This window comes from Elephas maximus, chromosome 3 (assembly GCF_024166365.1).
Source record: "Elephas maximus indicus isolate mEleMax1 chromosome 3, mEleMax1 primary haplotype, whole genome shotgun sequence".
Taxonomy (NCBI): domain Eukaryota; kingdom Metazoa; phylum Chordata; class Mammalia; order Proboscidea; family Elephantidae; genus Elephas; species Elephas maximus.
The window spans coordinates 135,959,934-135,982,402 of NC_064821.1; the positions used below are offsets into that span (position 1 = coordinate 135,959,934).

At 39.5% G+C, this 22,469-nt stretch overlaps 1 protein-coding gene across 1 annotated transcript in view; it reads left to right on the top strand.

The window, feature by feature from the left end:
- Window positions 1-9,060: 9,060 nt before the first annotated feature.
- Window positions 9,061-22,469, top strand: part of CLCA2 (chloride channel accessory 2) — a 39,808-nt gene continuing 26,399 nt past the window's right edge. The window contains exons 1-6 of the mRNA XM_049875981.1: window positions 9,061-9,246; window positions 10,360-10,497; window positions 14,353-14,503; window positions 17,192-17,300; window positions 19,094-19,253; window positions 21,416-21,643. Of these exons, the coding sequence (XP_049731938.1) occupies window positions 9,061-9,246; window positions 10,360-10,497; window positions 14,353-14,503; window positions 17,192-17,300; window positions 19,094-19,253; window positions 21,416-21,643 (972 nt within the window). The remainder of the gene's footprint in view (window positions 9,247-10,359; window positions 10,498-14,352; window positions 14,504-17,191; window positions 17,301-19,093; window positions 19,254-21,415; window positions 21,644-22,469) is intronic.

Below are 22,469 nucleotides of genomic sequence, written 5' to 3' on the forward strand. Positions count from 1 at the left end.
ACTCTGGTGTCACTTTTATCACCAAGGCCATATTTTCCAACTACTCATCCTTCTTTGTTTCCAAATTTCACTTTCCAAACACCAGTAATTATCAATGCATCTTGATTGCATTTTTGATGAATTCCAGCCTGCAGAAGTTGGTAAAGATCTTCAATTTCTTCATCTTTGGCCTTAGTGGTTGGTGTGCAAATTTGAATAATAGTCATATTAACTGGTCTTCCTTGTAGGCATATGAATATTATACTAACACTGACAGTGTTGTACTTCAGGATGGATCTTGAAATGTTCTTTTTGACAATGAATGTGATGCTATTCCTTTTCAACTTGTCATTCCCAGTGTAGTTGACCATATGATTGTCTAATTCAAAATGGCCAATACCAGTCCATTTCAGCTCACTAATGCCTAGGATATCGGTTTTTATGCATTCCATTTCATTTTTGACGATTTCCAATTTTCTTGGGTTCATACCTTGTGCATTCTACTTTCTGATTATTGACCAATGTCTGTAGCTGTTTCTTCTCATTTTGAATTGTGCCACATCTGCAAATGAAGGTCCCAAAAGCTTGGCTCCATTTATGTCATTAAGGTCAACTCTATTTTGAGGAGGCAGCTCTTCCCCAGTTGTATTTTGAGTGACTTCCAGCCTGAGGGGCTCATCTTCTGGCACTATATCACACAATTTTCTGCATCTATTCTTAAGGTTTTCACTAGCCAATTTTTTCAGAAGTAGATTGCCAGGTCTTTCTTAGTCTGGAAGTACCACTGAAACCTGTCCACCATGGAGGACCCTGCTGGTATTTGAGCTACTGGTAGCATAGCTTCCAGCATCAAAGCAACACTCAAGCCACCACAGTATGACAAACTGACAGATGAGTGGTGACTGAGAAAGCAGAAAAGGTAAGTAAGATAAATGTACCCATTAAAACTATCTTACTATAGTTCACATAATGACCAAAAGTAACTGCATAAGAAATGAAATTTGAGGCAAAGTCTTTAATAATGAAGAGGTGACTGAGTTTCAAGAATATAAAGCCTACTTATCTGTTTCCAAAAACAAAAAAAGAAAGAAAAGAAAGTAAAAAACAAAACATTGCATTTTTTTACAAAGAATATTTAAACAATCGTGTCTTCATAAAAATGTATAATTAATGTGTCTTTCCCATAAAAAGGTAAAAATATTTTCTAAAGATTATACAGACTGCCACTTTCTGGTGTAATAGATGTAATAATGGAATTTAAAACCCTGGACATTCCCACCAGAGCTCTTCTGATGCAGAACTACTCCAAGTGTGGTCTGAGGACCTTGGTGTCACTTGGGAGCTTGTTAGAATTGCAGAATCTTGGCCTCACCTTGACCTACTAAATCAGAATTTACATTTGAGCAGGGGATTCTCAGGTATATTAACATTTGAGAAGCACTGCTCTAGGTGGTACTGGAAACCCTGGTGGTATAGTGTTTAAGTGCTATGGCTGCTAACCAAGAGGTCGGCAGTTCGAATCCAACCAGGAGCTCCTCGGAAACTCTATGGTGCAGTTCTACTCTGTCCTATAGGGTCGCTATGAGTCAGAATCAACTCAATGGAAGTGGGTTTGGTTTTGGGGGGCTCTAGATGGCATTTGGTACACTCTGGGAGGAAGAGACTGTAGATTCTGTTTGCTGAGGGTTTTCTCTGAAGATTCACAGCACCAGATACTGCACCCCAAGAATGGAAGAGGGAGCTCTACCAGAGAGGTATCTAGGGCATGGCAGCTATGGAACATGCCATGGGTGTCACTTGAGGGGACAGGGTACCAATGAACAGTTTCTATTAGCCATCCAAGTTTCCATCACCCACTGGAGAAATCATTCAACAATTTAACACTAATTGTTATTTTCCATAGATGCGCTTCTGGCTCTAATACTCCCCCACCCCGCCTGTTGCCAGCTCTTTGTTGGATTGCTTCCGGTTCTTCCTAGGGCTGGAGCGATGAAATCGAGTACTACAAGCATCAAAAGGAGACGAAGAAGAAGAACAAAGACGTGCTACCTCTTCTCCTTGGAACTGCAGGCAGCAGGGCAATCTGGCAGGGCCTTTGGGTGTCAGGGACAGATTAGGGGCAGAGTTGGCCCAGGAGGGAAACAGAAGGAGAGACTAGGGAAGAATAGAGTCAAGACCTCATGTTTCTACTTCTATTTACTGTTCTCTGAGTCTCCCTGGTTATTTTTCATTTCTGTAAACAATTTCTTTTACATTTCTGCTTTCTCTTTTTATTTCTCTTGAAAAACAAGATAACATCTCACAACCACATGGTGCTATGTACTATTTTATACATAATAGATATAACAATATTTTATAGAAGTCAATTTTATACCTGTTTTCCAAATATTGTATACCCTTTCGTTATTGAGTTTTCACTAAAATTAATTCTTTTTTGCCATTTATTTCAGCAAATTTTGGAGGGTGTCTTAGTTATCTAGTGCTGCTGTGACAGAATTACCACAAGTGGATGACTTTAACAAACAGAAATTTATTGTCTCACAGTCTAGGAGGGTAGAAGTCCAAATTCAGGGCATCAGTTCCAGGGGAGGGCTTTCTCTCTGTCGGCTCTGGGGGAAGGTCCTAGTCATCAATCTTCACCTGGACTATGAGTTTCTCAGCAGAGGAATTCCACGTCCAAAGGACACGCTATTCTCCTAGCTCATGTTTCTTGGTGGCATGAGGTCCCCCGTCTCTCTGCTCACTTCTTTCTTTTATATCTCAAAAAAGACTGGTTTAAGACACAACCTAATCTTGTAGATTGAGTCCTGCCTCATTAACCTAACTGCCATTAATCCCATCTCATTAACATCACAGACATAGGATTTACAACACACAGGAAAATCACATCAGATGACAAAATGGTAGGCAATTACACAATACTGGGAATCATGGCCTAGCCAAACTGATACACATGTTTTTGCGGGACATAATTCAATCCATGACAGAGGTTTTATTTTTCCCCCCACAAGATTCCCTGCAGAGTTATTGTAACAGTGAGTTGAATGAGGAATGTGAAGAAAAATAATAACACTAAGTAGATCAACTTCCGTATTTTACAGATGGTGAAATCAAGACTCAAGAGTTTAAATGATGTGGCCAGCGTCTTGTAACAGATGAGTAAAACCAAGATCTGCTACTCCTTAAGTTACACAGTATACTGATATGCACAGAATGGACTTTAGAGAACCCATCGGCCTCGTATCTAAGTGAGGCTTCATTTAGATAGTCCTCAAAAAATAAAAATACCTTTACTGTTCTTAAAAATAACTGCCATAGGAAAGTTCACAAGTTCCTGCGACTCATAAGGTAATGAATGTAAAAGTGCTTTGAAAATGGCAAACTTGAGGAATTGTTTCTAGTAATGTCTGGTGCCTTCTGCAGTATGAGATAGTCCCTGTTTTGTTCAATTTTGGAATCTTTTCACCACCAGGCCCTCCAGCAATTACCTCTGATAGCCACTTGGTTTATTCTGATGTGCTCAAGTCTGTATTTATGTCTGAGTGCGTTTCACCTTTTGTCCTCAATCTCCATGCTCTGGGACACACCTGTGGCATGGTGGTGACTCAGCAGACACAAATGTCTTCCCCATTTGGACCATCCACTTTGCTGCTTTGCTTTGAAAATGACCATAAATTTGAATTGAATGGAAAAACGGAGATCTGACACGTGTCATCTACACCCTTGGCAAACTCCACGTTTTGGTCAAATTAGTCATCTTTACTATTTGCCTCACTTCTTATTTTGATTTATTTCACAAATATTGTATAAACTAAAGTGGCCCATAAGTTTTGTAGCCTAATCGCATGATGGAATATACTTCCCTCTTCTAAATGGGATTGCTGAAGAGTTGAAACAAAATCTGAGAGGAAATAATCCAAACATTCTTTGGCCCTTCAAGATGTCAAATCCCATGACTTATCTGACATCAACTGGATGTTTCATTTACTTTGACTGTAGGTCTATACCAGCAGACTCCATGAAAAGAAACAGAGAGACATTCTGGGGCCAAGTTGAACATAGATCCACTCAGCGAACAAAGGTGTGCTTTAGATTCTTCAGTTACTGAAATTGAATAACTCTCATTTTCTCGAAACCAGATAAAAGCAGAGCGGATTCCTAGAGATTATATAACTTTGAAATAAGCACTCAAAAATCGAATTCCCATTTTTTTCCCACTTCGGGTATATTTTATTTCTTAGATATCACAAAATCTAAGGATGTTACCAGTGAGTATTTTTTTAATGAAAGGATAAATTATTATTTTTGTTAATGACAGTCACACTTTCTCACAAGCAGACATTCTGCCTAGGAATGGCTCTTAAGTCATTCATTCAGACAAGTCATTTTTCTCAAGCCTTTTAGTTTTGTCTCCTGTAGCATCAAAGAGTTTACCGAGCTAGGTTCTGGAGATGTAGTGAATTAAAACAGAGCCTTTCTTCATATACCCTTGGTCAGAGAAGAAGGCAGTAGGAAAAGGTCTTCAACTGACCAGGCCCCAGAGGCGGAGCTGGACCTGGTTGCTGAGAGCAAAAGGGGTTCTGAATTGTAGATCAGGACAAAGGTTGTGGGAAAGCCTCTGGGGAATGAATATAATTCCTAAGACATGGTCAGAGAATAAATCAGCACCTGGGAATCTCTAAAGGAACAGACAACAAGAGCAGAATCCAGTAAAGTGGTCAAACCTAGGGATTAGGCTCCAGAACGAAGAAGCCAAAAAGCAGACTGACAGGAATGGATGTCATGCCTAAATTCCCAGCCCAAAGTAAGCAAGGCTGGGGTGTACTTGTTCAGATTTTAGCCCAGGTGAAATTAGACAAGATGGTTTACTTATGGCTATTCTTTATAAAGCCATGTGCACTCTGTAGCCAGTATTCTCCACCCCTACATCCTAAGGGAGCCATTGCAACCACTGATCTAAATAATTGGAGAGAGAGCTGGAAGTCAGTCCACAATTGCCCTCTTTGTATGTGGTAGCAAGAAGAAACTCTTCCTTGATTGTTGGCAAGAATCTACTCTCACAATATGGTTTACAAATTTAATTTTAAGCATATTGTTTTGCTGATGGTAATTTTTTTCAAGATATTGGCATAAGAAAATAAACTGCAAAGGAAAGGTAATAATACAGTGCATTGTTCTACTCAGTGAGTCACAGTTACAGGCAGAGCCCTTGGAGCTGCCCAACCGCTGGTTTCCACTCTGTAGGCACAGTGTGAGCAAGTGGGAAAAAGCCACCGCTGATAATCAGCTTCAGAAGTCAAGATAGTTAACTCTTTTGTTACTATTGTATTAACAGAACACCAGCCAGTTTTTATGCCTCTGGACCTCAGAGGGAAGGCATTATTCCCTTGAAGTTGAGTGTTCTATTAGGTGATACTTCTTGGATGTGTTAGTTTTATAAACTTTTGCTTTTTCCCCTTTATTTCTGTGAGATAACGATTGCAAGCATAATTATGGCTTTCTTGTGTGATAATTAGGAAGTCTTGACGGGTTCATTTTGGTATTCCTGTGTCATATTTGAAAAACCAGAGGTTCCCCGTGTAACCTAATGGGAAAAAAAAAAAAAACCCCATTGCCATCGAGTTGACTTTGACTCATAGTGACCCTATAGTAGACAGTAGAATTGCCCCACAGGGTTTACAAGAAATGGCTAGTGGATTCAAACTGCTGACCTTTTGGTTAGCAGCCAAACTCTTAATCACTGTTCTACCAGGAAGGCACCTGCAATAAATTATCTATATAGCTCTCATTAGGGTATTGTCATACCACAGATCAGTGGTGCCACAGTGCCACTCACCTCATTGGTGGTGTGTATTACCAAATTATATTTCTCAAAATCAGTGTTACCAACCAAAAATTTAAACATGCTCAATTAGTAAGCATGCATTCCAACACTGAAAACATATGCCATTAAAAAATTAAGGAGAAAAAATGTAACAAAAGGGTTTAAGATGACTTCTGAGCTGTAGGGTGAGCAATTTTGGCAGCCACCTGGTGACCAGTGGCATCCCATTTTCCTACATATCTGGGGTAAGGACCAGTACCAAAGGGCATCTGTCAGGAAGGGAGCAAGAGGGAAACTGTCTATACCAGAAGAGATACCTCCTGAGGAACAAAAGGAGAAAACAGCATTTTCACACTGTAATACAGAGCTCCTTTATGATCTGGTTTTTATTTACTTCTCATTTGATTCATTCATTTATTCATTCAACAAATACCTATTGAGAGTTTACTGAGTTAGGTGCTAAAATGTAGTGAATAAAAACAAATCTTTTCCTCATATACCCTTCAGATAGTCAATTACACACACACACAAATAATGTGATATTGTAATTACACTTCAAAGGAAGGTATCTGATGCTATGAAAGCATGAAATAAGGGGACTTGACCTAACTAGGGAAGGAGCCCTGGCGGCACAGTGGTTAAGTGCTCAGCTGCTAATGGAAAGGTCAGCTGTTTCAAATTACCAGCCACTCCGTGAGAGAAAGATGTGGCATTCTGCTTCGGTAAAGATCACAGCCTTGGAAACACTATGGGGCAGTTTCACTCTGTCCTATAGGAATCTACTTGATAGCAATAGGTTTGATTTTTGGTTTTGGACCTAATAAGCAAGGGCAGGGCAGGCTTGTAGGAGAAAGCTGGAATTTGAATGAAAAACAGACGAGAAAGAAGGGGTCCCAAGTAGAGGCACCAGCAAGAGAAAAATTTCTCTCAATCCCTCTCATTGTTGAAGCTCTTACACTTTATTTCTAGTTTCTTGAATTCTCCTCCATACAATCTTTCACCACCTCTAGGCTTCTGCTATTAATCCTCCTCTACCTCCACCCTCACCCCATTTTTCTTTGTTAACACTTGATCATCCTTTTTGTCTCAGTTTAGGTGTCACTTTCTTTGCAAAATCTCTCCTGAGCAGCCCTAGAGCCTGGTTTAGATACTCCCCAGTGCTTACCCTTATATTACCTATGTTTTTGCCTCCATCTTACCTGTTAGGTCGCGAGCTCCTTAAGGCAGGGACTAAACCTTGTTTATGATATCCTCAAAACCTACGACAGTCCATTGAGTTAATACTCAATAAATATTTGTAGAAGGATTGGAGGAAGGAAAGGATGGAAGGAAGGATAGAGGGAGGGAAGGAAGGAAGGAGGAAAGAAAGGTAGGTTATATAAGTCAACTGATTGTAGTAATAATAATGATAGCTAACACCCGTCACTATGTACTATGTATACTATTCTAAGCACTTTAATATTTTAACTAATAATTTTGTTCTCTCAACAAACCAGTAAGGAAGATACTGTTATTTTCTCCATTTTACTGAACCTCTCTAAGGTCCAGTTTCCTCATTTGTAAAAGGGAGATGGTAATAATACCTACTTCATAAAATATGTGAGGATTACAGTAAATAAGCAATGTGCCTGTACTGGTAGATACTGGAACTACTGTCTGTATTAAAACTGTTTACCAGGGCAAAGGCAGGGGGCTGAAGCCCTGGTTCAGAAGATTCCAACCTTGTGGGGAGGAAGAATGTTATCTTGCTGACCCTGAAGATGGCCAGTAGAACAGGAAAAAAAAGACTCTTGTGACTGTTGTAAAATCCCTGTTGGGAACAGGGACAGATCCTACCCTGCCTGCTGCACTCCCATCCCTAGCAACCTTCAGAGAAGGGACCCACAGCAGGGAAGAGTGTGGATGTGGCCGAAGTCTCAAGATTTGCTTGCTGTGGAACCCTGACCCGGTGAATAAACCTTTCCTTTTAATTTTAGGCATAGTTTTGCAATAGCTTTCACTGTGTGTAGTGCTCTTAAAAACAAAGATAGGAAAGAAAGTTTTTAGGATAATTTGCTGAGAGAAACCATCATATTGTGAAAAACATTGGAATTTGGAGTCAGTCAGACATGTGGTATCATTCTAGCTCTGTAACAGTACTTGTACAACTTGAACAAGTTACTTAGAGTTTCCAAGCCTTAGTTTTGCCACCCCAAAAATAGACATAATAAAACTTGTCACTCAATAAATTAGTTTCTCCCTCCATTGTCTCATTTTCATAATCTTTCTGAGAATCTGTTTCTTCATTTGAGAAATGGGCATAAAAATTATACCTGCATCAGAGAATTGATATTTAAATGAGTTAATTTGTAAACTCTAAAACATTACATAAATGTCAAGGGTTATTCATCAGTCATAAAATAATTGTGAATTCATCAGTCATAAAATAGTTGTGAAGCTTACTGTATACCAGATCCTGTGATAGGTACTGGGGAAATGGAAGGTTGACTGAGGTATGGCCCTGCCCCCAGGAAAGAGTTGCTGACAGAGGAATCCATCCTTCTCCCTGGTCCAGAGAGAGAAGGCAGCAAGGCCAGAGGGAAAGGCCTCCGTGGCCTGAAGAGGCAGCCAAGTTCCTGGCACTGGGACCTCCCTGGAGGATATCTGATACCATCCCCACAGTCATCAGCTAAGAGCTTGTCCAGGCTACCTGCCCCCAGGGCCCTAGGGACAGGGCTGCAGGATGGATTCCCAAATCTGCAAAATAAACAGACACAGGGAATCTTAAAGCAAACAAAACATAATTTGAGTGCAGTAGGGAAGTAGTTACACCGACTCATGGAGGAGGGTGGCTAAGGATGAGAAGAGGAATATCACTAACCATCAATTTCTGTGAGTCTGTTAAAAGTGGACTGAACAACCCAGATACCCTATTTCCAGCCCAATCAGCCAGGCCTCCACTTTCAAGCTCCTTTTGTCTTAGTTTCCCTCTTCTTTCTGCTGAGAGAGAAAATGAGTAAGGCGGTTGAAGTTTTCTTGCCCAACCATGATTCAGAAGGAAGCACAACCACAGGACAGGCAAGTATGGCATTGCCTAGAGAAAAAGGACTTGTACAGGCAGGTCCCAGACAGATCCACCTTGATATTTAAAGAAGGCACCTCCTTCCTCACAAGTTCTAAGACTTGGAAGTTCAGGAAGAAATCTGTTTTCCCATTAACAAACTGGCATAATGTGCCTAGCAGGGCCAGATTGAGTAAACTGGAGCCTTCTCTAAAACATGACCCACAGGGACGATGCTGGTCCCATTTGCAACCTGAGGTTTGTGACTCTCCTGGTTGCCCTAAGTCCAGAACTCCTACTCCTGGGAGCCGGTGTGCAGCTTCAAGACAACGGGTATGATGGATTACTCGTTGCAATTAATCCTCAGGTATCGGAAGATCAGAACCTCATACCGAACATTAAGGTGGGTGGCAAATATGTTAAGTCAATACCATTATCTCATTAGAATAGACCTGTAACCTTCTTTCAAAAGCTAACCCCTGCCTGGTTTGCAGCTGAGCAGTAGAAAGGGCACCATTTGTTAGAGACAGCACCAGAAGTTATGATTAAAAAAAAGCAATTTTTTAAAATTATGGATGAGCAAATTTTTTACCTAATTCTGTGTAGTCTCAGCTCACAGAAAGCTGATCCAGCGCTCTTTTCTTTTTGTTGGCTACTACTTATTTTAGCTATTTTGTTTTCTTTCATGACTGTTTTTGGAGTAGTAACTTAAAAAAAAAAAAAAAGGGAAACCCTGATGGCGGAGTGGTTAAGAGCTACAGCTGCTAACCAAAAGGTCGGCAGTTTAAGCCCGCAAGGTGCTCCTTGGAAACCCTATGGGGCAGCTCTATTCTGCCCTGTAGAGTCACTATGAGTTGGAATTGACTCAGCAGCAAGGGGTTTGGTTTTGTTTTTCGGTTTCTAACTTTAAAAAAAAAACCCCATTTTTGGCAACAAAGACCAGACATTTCACTGAAATGTGCAGGACAGTGCTTGTTAAAATTACATTGTCAGATTCCATCCTGAGGGTGAGAATTCCCAGACAGAAAGGGTAAGAGTCTGTAAGGAGCACTGGGAGCAAAATTCTTTTTTTTTTTTTTCACCTGAATGTTGTATAAAGTAATTGATTATTTAGCTTTAATGTGGTAAGGGAGGATCATAACTCCACTACTTAAGAGCATCCTTCAGTATTGCTTCAGTAAAATCAGTGTCATCATAAGGCGTGGTCTTTGACATGCCCGCAGGTGTGACATGACATGAATCTGTGCTGTGAAAGCTTAAAAGCCTTCCCCCAAAATGAAGAAATCATGTAGGCAAGCCCAGACACACAGTGTCCTAAAATATCTTCCAGATAACCATTTCAAGTTTATTTATTTTGCTTCTAATTTTTCCCAAAGTCTAATGTATCCTTTAAAAGAAATGAGCTCCTTCAAAATAGTTTTATTACTTTTTGTTACAATTTATACAAGAATAATCAGAAAACCCATCATAAATGACTTAGGCTGATAAAATAAGCATTTCTTTTGTTTGGAAACAGGAAATGATAACGGAAGCTTCTTTTTACCTATTCAATGCTACCAAGAAGAGAGTGTTTTTCAGAAATATAAAGATTTTAATACCCACCACATGGAAAGCTAATAAGTACAGCAAAGGAAAACAGGAATCATATGAAAAGGTAAGAATTCAGGATTTCACTAAAAGAGCTTAACTTAAGGACATAAAAACAGTATAAAATACACCGCGTGCCACTTTGTGAGTAAGAACTTAAGCAGAAACAAATCTCTGATGTTAATATGCAAGTAATATCACTAAGCAGATTGGTACTCATAAAGTATATGGAAATATAATAAATGAATGTAAACTATGGAATAAAAAATACATAAAATGCTTTTGCCCTAGTAGCCTCTCAGAAGATCTCTTTATTTTGTAACTGACAGATTCCCTTCTGGAATTTTTGATTAAGGACTAAGGATTACTTTTATCCCACTGAGCATGAGCTGTAAAGAGAAATAATTGCAGTTATGACTATCTTCATTTACCATCCTGTCAGGAGTAGTAACATGCATGTCCAGACAGAAACATCAGCCACCCACAGGCATGAAAACGTGAATATCCACTCATGCCGGGGGAGGGGGGGGAAATAGCAGAATCTCATATTAGCCTAAGTCCAGGAGAGAAGAGGAAAACCAAGAAGGGTATATGGGGGAAAGAGGGTAAGGGATGGCTATCTTTCCTTTTCTAACCACAAAGAACTTAACCCTAAAGAACTCTGGTCTACCACAAATCATAGTTAAACACCCATGATAACCTCTGTCATATACTGGTATGCATTCTGTAAATAAATGTTAAATAAACTTGGGAAATGGCATAGTGAGTTACAGTGAACTAAGAGTCAATCACAGCACCCAGGAGGGCCAGGAGCGGAGGCGCTAAGAACTTAGCTCAAGGCTTCAGCAACGGAGCGGGTTCAAGGTCTGTAACTACAGCTCAAGCAGAGAGCAGGAGGCGTGTGGTTCTTTCCCTTTTTCCTTATTTGTGTCACTTGGTATGAAATTTTCAGTGATTATTTTAAATATTAGCTCTCCTTTGAGGTTGCTCTTTCAGCAATTAAATGATACAGCCTCCTAGAAAAGCACCTCTGTGCCCTGAAGAAGTTAACCACCGCCAGTTGCTGTTGAGTCATGTCTGATTCGTGATGACCCCACGTGTGTCAGAGTAGAACTGTGCTCCACAGGGTTTCAACAGTTGATTTTTCAGAAGTGGATCTCCAGGCTTTTCTTCTGAGGCACCTCCAGGTGGACTCAAACCTCCAACTGTACTTCCAGTTAGCAGACAAGCACATTAACCATTTGTACCACCGAGGAACTTCAAAAAAGTTAAAGAGATTCCTGAAAGCATCTGAATTATGACCAGGTGAAAGCATTTGTGCCTTGGTAGGGGAGGTAGAGGAAGTAGGGAAACTGGGATAAACTGGGAAGCTAGCGTCTATTAAGCTTCAACTATGTGCCAGGCACTTTACAATTATTAACTCATTTAATCCTCACACACTCTAAAAGTTAGGTGTTATTATTACAGTCGGAAACGACTCGATACCACTGTTTTTTGGGTTTTTTTTTATAATTACAGATTAGGAAACTGGGGCTCAAATAAGGTAAGAACTTTTTCCCAAGACAAACTGCCAGTAATTTACAGAGTCAGGATTTGAATCCAGGTTTTTACTTTGCACTATACTATGTTGTCTGTAGCTAACTACGGAGATTGCATTAATCGATTTTACCTCAGTGGAACAAAGGCATATTGGAGACAAGCAACAGCCAAAGAAGAGAGAGGAATAAATTACTTTAAAAAAAAAAAGTAAGATATATGACTGAACAGAAAAAGCAAAGAAAGTCACTGAACGCTGTCCATATATCCGTTGGATACCAATTTCTTTAACTTTCTTAATGCCATTTAAGCAAATGCTTAGCGAATGATCATTATGTATGGGCCATGCTAAGTGCTGCGGAGTGCACAACGACAAGCAAGGTAGTTCCTGTCCTTGTGAACATACCGTCTAAAGTAGGTAGAATGAGGGGTGCGGAGGAAGGGTTAAGAAGAGTGGGCAAGAGCTGTATTACTATAGTGTATAAGGTGACTATAACTCCAAACAGCCTCTGAATATTCCATTCCATGCAGAACAGTTTTTTTTTCTTTTTGCTCTGGGACAAATTTCCAGGCATAGGAATGACGTTTTGTTCAAGTGAGGGCTATCCAAGGGTGTTATCTCTTTTTGCCTTATTTGTGGGTATTGCATTGCAAAAGTCCTTGGCTTGAGTTCTTATGGGTCTTAAAATCAATATATTCATTGTTAATTATTATAAAATTAATTCCTGTTAAGCTTTTTCTTTTTTAACTTAACAACATAATTCCAGGGGCAAGTCCTGAGACAACAAGTTATCTTGCCTCCTAAAAATGAAAAAAAAAAAGATGCTACACATAAAATTGCGTTATCTTACTAAATAGACCGTAGGTAAGTGTTAACTTTGGTGAAGGGTAAGACAGTACACAATACTGGGGAAGCCAGCACAACCTGTAAAAGGCAAGGTCATGGAAGCTACATAGACACATTCAAACTCCCTGAGAAACTGAATTGCTGGGCTGAGGGGCTGTGAGGACCATGGTCTCAGGGAACATCTAGCTCAACCGGCATAACGTAGTTTATGAAGAAAATATTCTACATTCTACTTTGGTGAGTAGCGTCTGGGATCTTAAAAGCCTGTGAGTGGCCATTTCAGATATTCCACTGGTTTCAACCCTTCTGGAGCAAGGGAGAATGAAGAAAATTAAAGATACAAGGGAAAGATTAGTCCAAAGGACTAATGGACCACATCTACCATGGCCTCCACCAGACTGAGCCCAGTACAACTAGATGGTACCTGGCTACCACCACTGACTGCTCTGACAGGGATCACAATAGAGGGTCCCAGACAGAGCTGGAGAAAAGTATAGAACAAAATTCTAGATCACAAAAAAAGACCAGCTTACTAGTGTGACAGAGACTGGAGAAATCCCAAAAGTATGTCCCTCAGACACCCTTTTAGCTCAGTACTGAAGTCACTCCTGAGGTTTACCTTTCAGCCAAAGATTAGATAGGCCCATAAAACAAAATGAGACTAAAGGGTCACAACAGCCCAAGGGAAAGGACTAGAAGCCCAGACAGGGCAGGAAAGCTGGTAATAGGGAGCGAACCCAAGGTTGAGAGGGGGAGTGTTGACATGTCCTCGTGGGGTTGTTAACCAATGTCATAAAACAGTATGTGTACCAACTTTTTAATGAGAACCTAGTTTGTTCTATAAACTTTCATCTAAAGTACAATAAAAATATGGTGTCATCTTGATGGTTATTTGAATATTTACCTTAGTTTTGGACACCTTTAAATGTGTTTTTAGCAATGTTAATTGAAATGATCAGGGTACGAGAAGAAATATAATTTCATTATAACAATTGTTTTGCTTATCTGATTGGTTGTGGGCATGAAAAGACAAGGTGTAAAAGAAACATATCCTATTGTTTTGCAGTGATGAAATAACCCACAAAAAGTTGTTCTCAAGAGGCTGTCACATTTTATAGCACAGTTTTGAATAAAGTGAAAATTTTCTTTAAAATTTCTTGAAATATTTTTATTATACTTTATGGTATTTCAAAATATGCCATTTTTTCAGTGTTAATTTTTGAGAAAAATTTAACATGGAAGATGGGAAGATCAAATGGAAGTAATGAAGCTCCATGGAACTTTGCAAAGCTTTTAAAATATAAATATTTTTGAAAGTGCCAAAGGATGTTATTGATGTATAGGTATGAGTGTATTTTAAACTCCATCTACAAGGTATTTCTAAAATCTGTTTTTAAATTGGGTATAATTACATGCAGTAAAATACAAAGATATTAAGTTATGGTTCAAAGTGTTTTAACTGTTCGAAGTATTATACACTTATATCACCAGCATCCCAGTCAAGATACAGAGTATCACAAGGCTTTTTTTTTTTTTTAGGCAAATGTCATCGTGGCTGACTGGTATGGGACACATGGTGATGATCCATACACCCTGCAGTACAGAGGGTGTGGAGAAGAGGGAAAATACATTCATTTTACACCTAATTTCCTACTAAATGAGAATTTAATAGCTGGCTATGGACCACGAGGTAAGCTCAACTGATCAAGAAATAGCCACTGGACAGCACTATTTACAATATTCTGTGCTTGCTCCCTGGGTGACACAAATGGTTTGTGGTCATCTAGTAACCTCACCCAGCCAGTCCTGTGAAAGAAGGGCCTGGCAATTTGCTTCTGTAAAGATCACAGCTAAGAAAACCCTATGGAGCATTCTACTCTGTAATATGTGGGTTTGCCATGAGTCGGAATCAACTCAACTGCGATCAACTCGGCTGCAACAGGTTTGGGTGTTTGTTTGGGGGTGGGGGGAAGGAGGGGGTTGATGCTTGGTGCTAAAAGGGACTCAGAGAATCTGAAACCCAAGGACTTGCCGTTTAGATGGAGAGGTGGGCCACATGGCCATGAAAAGATGGTGAACAAAATGAGCTAGGAAGAGGAAGCACCAGATTAGTGACCCAGAGTGAGTGGTATAAGAAGTCAGTGAAAGGAGAGGCCAGTTTGAGCCAAGCATGGCCAGAAAAGATCACACAGAGTAAAAAAAGTAGACAGATTAAATATCATTTTGACAAATAGCAAAAAGGGAGAGGATAAATAGTGGGAAGAATATGAACAAAAGTCAGGGCATATTTGAGAGATGGGGAGCAGTTGACCCTATTAACTGGTGCAGAGGACTGTGTAGCGAAAGAACGGGAGAAAATGCTGAAATGCATGTGGGGGTTGGGGGATGGAGAACCTCAAATGCCCAGATTAGCAAGTCACTGCTGAAGGTTTGTAAGCATAGGAATCACACCATCAAACCAGTGTTTTAAGAAGATTAATCTGTGTGGATAAGATAGATAAAGGAGGGAGAAACTGGACACCAGGACAATAATTAGGAGAAGTCCAGGTATGAGGCCATCAGCACTTGAACAAGGGTGGAGGCGGTGAGAGTGAGGACAGCAGAGGTAATAATAAGAATAATGAGAATTTCCTACGTGTCAGACACTGTGCTATTTGCTTTTCAAATGTTATTTTATACTAAGAACTCAAAAGTGGTGAGAGATATTCTGGAGGAAAAAAGAAAATGAGGAAAAGAAAAAAGAGGTCTGAGCTGCTAGAGAAAGAAGGCAAGAGGTGTGCACTGCATGAAGGGATATACCAAGTGTCTGTCAGAAATAAAAGGAACCAGTTTAAAGGGGGAAACCCAAAGGCAGACTACAACATGCAGGTAGAAAGGCCCGGCTTGTGGTTGGATATGGATAACTGAGGTTTGGGAAAAGTCAGGGCCATAGGCATTGTTTTCCATAGAGGAGACTGGTATTTAGTGAATGAGGTCTGATGGAGAAACTGTAGTGAGAAAGGACATCAGGTCAAGGGCTTACTATTCCATTATAAATTTTTTTGTTTTTAATTTTAACATACAGTAAAAACCAAACCAAACCCATTGCCATTGAGTCATTTGCTACTCATAGTGATCCTACAGGATAGAGTAGAACTGCCCCCATAGGGTTTCAAAGGAGCAGCCGGTGGATTTGAACTGCTGACCTTTTGGTTAGCAGCCAAGCACTTAACCACTGAGCCACCAGGACCCCTTAACATACAATAAAACCAAAACTAAATCCATTGCTGTGCCTTTCAAATGAGACTTTCATTTCTACCACCACTTAAATCTAGACAGACTTTGTTATGTTGTGTATGGAGCAACACACTCTATAAAACACATTTTATAAAACACTTTATAAGAGTCTACATAAACGTTCTTTTTCCGATAACCATGGGGTGCTGATAACCTCTGCACAAGCAAATGACTTCATCAGCACTTCTAAATTCCATGAGTAGGCACAAACTTTTCCTTAACACTTTCAGCTTGAACTGTTCCCCTCCCTTCCTTTGTTCCAAAGACTAAAAATTGCACAATATGCCACAGCCCAAGTCAACTCAGAAAACACTTTCTGGATTCCCAGAACTTAAAAGAATTCAGAGAAGAAAAGTTTTTAAAAAGAGAGAAAAAAAAGGAATGAAAAAAAGAAAAGAGCCTTTTGGGAGGGAAATATGGAAAGCTTTTATGGAGAATTAAGTTTGATTGAACTTTGAAAGAAATGTAAGATTTATAGAAAGAGTGAGAAAGTTACAGAGTATTTGGTGATGAAGACAGGTGTTTCTAGGAGCTGAGTTGGAGATGTGGCAAATCAGGGATAAAATAAAAGGGAAAGGACCATCAAGGCTACGATCTCCTTTTCTGCTCCCTCATCCCTCCTAACTCCAGTGTGTCAATCATTGCTCTAGATAGGAGAATCACCCACAAGATGAAAGCAGGCGTAACACAGATTGAAGAAGAGAAAAGCTTTACTTGCTTGCTTAGATTTACTTCTATCCCTCTTTTCCCAAACCCTGAATTTAGAAGCCTATCTGAAGCCAAATAGAAACCTGTTAGACAGCTTCATCCAGGAAATGGAAGTATGTGGCACTCCTCATTAGCTTCAAATAGATGTGCAATAAGTAAACCATTGGTTTGCATTTACAGGGCTAAACATATTTTCACATTGTCTCTTTCATGATGGCAGAGGGTAGAGTAGGAGGGGATGGGAACTCGGGTGGGGGAGTGAAAAGTGGGAGAGAGAATTACACTTCAACTCTTTGAAATAAGTATATGTAGCCATTGATATTATGTCTTCACTGCTTAGCAAGGCCCCTCGCTGAGATTAGGAACTCAAATGCAAAAGCTCTCTCATCCGCAGGCAGAGTGTTTGTCCACGAATGGGCTCATCTCCGTTGGGGTGTGTTTGATGAATATAACTATGAGAAACCTTTCTACATAAATGGGCAAAATCAGATTAAAGAAACAAGGTTAGTACTTTTTCTCATGTTTAAAATTCATTGTTTAAAAACAAGACTAAATGGGCACACCAGCCCAGGGGCAAGGACGGAAGGCAGGAGGAGACAGGAAAACTGGCAGTGGGGAACCCAAGGTTGGGAAGGGGGAGAAGGTTGACATGTCGTGGGGTTGGCAACCAATGTCACAAAACAGTATGTGTATTAATTGTCTAATGAGAAACTAATTTGCTCTGTAAATCTTCATCTAAAGCACAATTTAAAAAATGAAATATTAAAAAAAAGTTAAATGTTTATTTATCTGACTTTAAAATTAAATTTGTAATGGCAACTAAAAGAAGGGCTTCAAACTAGTTCATTTTGGTTCGATCCCCTGCCGAGAATTTGCATTTCCAAACCTGATCTACTGAATCAAACTCTACATGCTAACAAGATCCCCAGGTGATTCTTATGTATAATAACTTTCGAGAACCACTGCTCTGCTAGTAGTTCTCAGAATTAGTCCCTAACCAGAAGCATCACCTGGGAACTAGTTAGAAATGCAAATTCTCAGCACGGGGTCAAACTGAAATGAACCAGTTGGAAGTCCTGGCTAAAACTTAATTGGTAAGGAAGAGATCCTTTCATTTTTTTCAGCTTTTTAATTTTATTGCAGTTTTTCAAAAAACTGTTAAACCTTTACGTGGTTCAGATGTTAAAAAGTTATTTACTCTTAGATGTCCCCTCTCACTACTGTCTCCACCCTTTCATCACCTCTAGGTAATTGATATTATTAGTTTCTTATTTCTCTTTGCAATATTTCTTCAGGGAAATTCAAATAAATACAAATATTCTTTCCCATTCTCTCTCTCTTTTTTTTTTTTATAATTGCATAGTATTCCTTTGTGTGGATGTACCATAATTTATTCAACCGTCCTACATTTTTGGCCACATGGGTTGTTTCCAATCTTTTATTACCAATAATACTGCAGGTCATACCATTAAACATATGTCATTTTTCATGTGTGCAGGCAGATCTATATACCTATTAAATAGCTCCCAAGAATTCCTAGGTCAAATGGTACCTCAATCATAATTTTGGTAGATATTGACAGATTTCTTTCCTCAGGGTTGTGCTATTTTTCACACCCACTGACAGTGTTTGAGATTGCTTGGTTAGGTAGGAATCCTTTTAAATATAACCATTACATGTTCATTCTCTTCTTCTCCTGATGTCCAATGGGAAATGAGCTCGGTGGAACCCTGACTCAGCGTATGCCACCCCTGCCCTTCCTTGTGTCTCCAAAAGTTCTTGATTTCCTTGGATCTTTTGCTTTGATCTTGATTAGTTGTTATAACTCTTGGCAATACAGAACCCCTTCATTCAGATCAAACACTTTAAAATACAGGCGAGCTTATATAAAATATCTATGACAGGCAAGTGTATAGAGATCAAAGTTTTTTAGTGGTTACCAGGGATAGGACGGAAGGAGGGGGAAAGGAAGACACAATGCTTAGGAGACCCTGAGCTTTCTGTTAAGGGTGATGGAAAAATATGGGAACAGTTGATGATGGTTGAACAACATGGTGAACATAAGCAGTGTCACTGAACTGTACTCCTGATGATTGTAGAAATGGCAAATGTTTTGTTATTTATGCTACCAAAAAAAAAAAGTGAATTGCATTCCTAAATTTCTGAATATGGCAGCTTAAAAAGTGTTTTGTGTGTATCTAGCAAGCTACAATCCTTGGGACAAATTATTATATAAACTAGTGAAAAAGAAACATAGATATTTCTAAAATAGACCCAATTTCTTTTTCTATTTTAGGTGTTCATCTGACATCACAGGCATTTTTGTGTGTGAAAAAGGCCCTTGCCCCCAAGAAAACTGTATTATTAGTAAGCTTTTCCAGGAAGGTTGCACGTTTATATACAACAGCACCCAAAATGCAACTGCATCGATAATGTTCATGCAAAGTTTATCTTCTGTAAGTATGACCTTGGGATGAGAAACCCCTCCAGGAGTCCTCAAGAGAGACTGATATATTTTAACTATTTTAAAATAAGACAATATCCAGTCCTTTTTAGAGCTTGGGGAACTTACAGCTCATCTAGTTTTTATTTTATAGGTAAACCGAGGCCCCCAAGATGATCACCAAAATATGGATTTCTTTAGAAAAGTGATTGTTTGTTTCCCAGGGAAGGTGATTTAATGAGGGAAATCCTGAAGCCCACAAAATAAATTCATCAATGATAGTGTTCCTGTATCCTTTCCTAGGAAAGTATACTAGGCTAATGAGAGGGATGTAACAAATTAATATATTTCTCTCATTTGAGATCAACAACCACATTACGTTTTAATTGCATTTCCTAATTCCCTTTCCTTGTTTTGCAGTCTAGAACTTAAGAAGAATGATTAGGTGTCACCAAGGGAAGTTAACTAACCTTCAGCTTTGTAGTTCAACAGTTCAACCTTGTCAATATTCCACACTAACTGACAAGAGACAAGTGCATGAATCTAGAACACATTTTTTTTTTTTTTTTAACTTAAAAAGGATAACTTTCATGGGGACCCTGTACTTGCATGCTCTGGCCGGTTTATTTTCTCTCTGAAGGAAGCAGCATGGAAAACCCACATTCTCACCAGAAGCCCCCTCAGAGAATATGGAATCAGAAAAGAGGGAGTTAGGTGATTCAGAGGCTTAGTGACATCAGCCTTCCTTACCTGATATATCTGTTCATCTTCACAAAAAATCTGACAAGTCATATTTGTGGGTCAACTCCTCTCCATGAGGCTGGGACGGTCACTGCAGGCTCAGGTTTCCATAAAGCTGTCTTTTTGTTTCCATGGCTGACCAACGCCTTTTGGATTGACACATTTTTTTCACATAACTTTTTATCTCCAAACTGGTTTTAGTCAAGCTAGCAATCATCTGTAACTTTAAAGTGCTTTTTCATATTTTTACCTGGTCCATGATGTTTTTAATGTATAGCTAGTATATGAAGCCAAAATAATTCCATGTATTTGATCCATATTGTTTTTGACTAGGTACTATCTTTGTAATTGGAAACCCTGGTGACGTAGTGGTTAAGTGCTACAGCTGCTAACCAAAGTGTTGGCGGTTTGAATCCACCAGGCACTCCTTGGCAACTCAATGGGGCAGTTCTACTCTGTTCTATAGGGCCGCTATGAGTTGGAATCGACTCGACAGCACTGGGTTTGATTTTTTGGTTATCTTTGCAATTATTGAAAGACCTAGTCATTAATATCTCATCAGAAAAATTTCTCAATTTTCTAAGCATAGTCATGAAATGAAAGGAAAAGAATAAAAAAAACAAAACAAACAGCCTATTTTCTATTCCTGCCTCCTCACCCTACTAAGATGTGCATGTCCTTAAACACCTGCTGATCTTTAGGAGCCCAACTTCCTCTTCTATGAAATTATAGATGGGCCTAGAGAGTCTATAAGGTTTCTTCTAGCTCTAAACTACGAAGGTTCTGTCAGCAGGAAATAACTCTTTGTAGGATTGTAGCCATTGGGAATATATGGTGCTGCCTCCCTTGGCAATACAAACTCTTCTTTTAAGAGGGATGCTGACATAGAGTTAGTATCTTTATATGAATTATATCTATATTTCCATATGGAAGGAAAGATCAGGAAGTAGATTTAAGTTGGTTTTTCCTTATTCTGCTCTCACAGAGATCAATATTTGTTGCTAGATCAGTATATGTTGATTGATCAATAAAGGTGCAGTCCACATTAGATTCCAGGGAAGAGTTTGACCAAGATAACATCTCCTGTGAAAAGGTTTGGGGTGTTTCCTTAATGCAATGTCCTGCTGAGATGGGTGGGAGATTCTTTTGTTTTCCTTAGACTAAGGTATGTATGTACATAGTCTGCTCTCCATTATCCAAAGTGCAAATAAACTTTAATGATCTCAGAACTGCAAAGGTGCTAATGTTTCAAGCAAAGGGTACCAAAGTTGATTTGTAAACTTGATGTCATTCTTGAAGAGTTACATTACTGAAAATTTCTCATTTCCTGTCTCTCAGCTCACCTCTTTTTAAACCTTTAGCTACTTAAGAAAGCACACTTAGAATGGAAGTAGTGCCTTTATACTCTAATAATAGGCTTTGTTCTTCTTCCAGGTGGTTGAATTCTGCAATGCAAGTACTCACAACCAAGAAGCTCCAAACCTACAGAACCAAAAGTGTAGCCTCAGAAGTACGTGGGATGTAATCTCAGACTCTGCTGACTTTAGTAACAGTGTTCCCATGAATGGGACTGAGCTTCCACCTCCTCCCACATTCTCCCTTGTACAGGCTGGCGACAAAGTGGTCTGCTTAGTGCTGGATGTGTCCAGCAAGATGGCTGAGGTAATATTTTGAATTGAAATGGTTGTAAATCATTCTTTTTTTCCTACCAGTTTTTAATTCTTTATGTTTTTTGAGGGGGGAGGGGGAAAGGGGAGAAGCAAAAGGTTTGGAATAGTCATGCCATCTTATTTTCTTGGGGACAGGAAAAACAAATTCAGAATGTGGCACAGAAATGGAAATAACACAAATAAGTGAAATCCACAGATTATTTTGAACCATCACTTTTGCTACTAATTGCACCCTTTTCCAACCTAGGCCCTTTTCCAAAACTCTGACATGTAACAGAGGGCTTCAGTCTGGCCATTTCACTCACTGGTAAACATTCCTGGCAGCGGCAATAGACCATGAGTTTGTAGAGACTGTGCCTGTCTATCGCCTGTCTATCATGTATATATTTTCCATATGTCATTGTGTACAGAAAGCCATATCTCAGTCGTCCAGCAATCTAGTAGCCTGCCAGAAACCCACTCTCTAAAGGTCTAGAACTCTCAGATAGTGGTTAAAGACTTAGTCTCTGTAATCAGTCAGATATACTTTGAATCCTGGCTCCTTCACTTACTGCCTGGGTAATCAAGAGCAAGACACTTAACCTCTCTGAAGCTCAATTTTCTTATCTGTAAAGTAGGGATAATAATACCTACTGACAGTGGTGTAATGTTGTTGTTTTTAGGTGCCATCCAGTCAGTTCCAACTCATAGCAACCCTATGTACAACAGAATGAAACACTGCCTGGTCCTGTGCCATCTTCACAATCATTGTTATGCTTGAGCCCATTGTTGCAGCCACTGTGTCAGTCTATCTCTTTGAGGGTCTCCCTTTTTTTTGC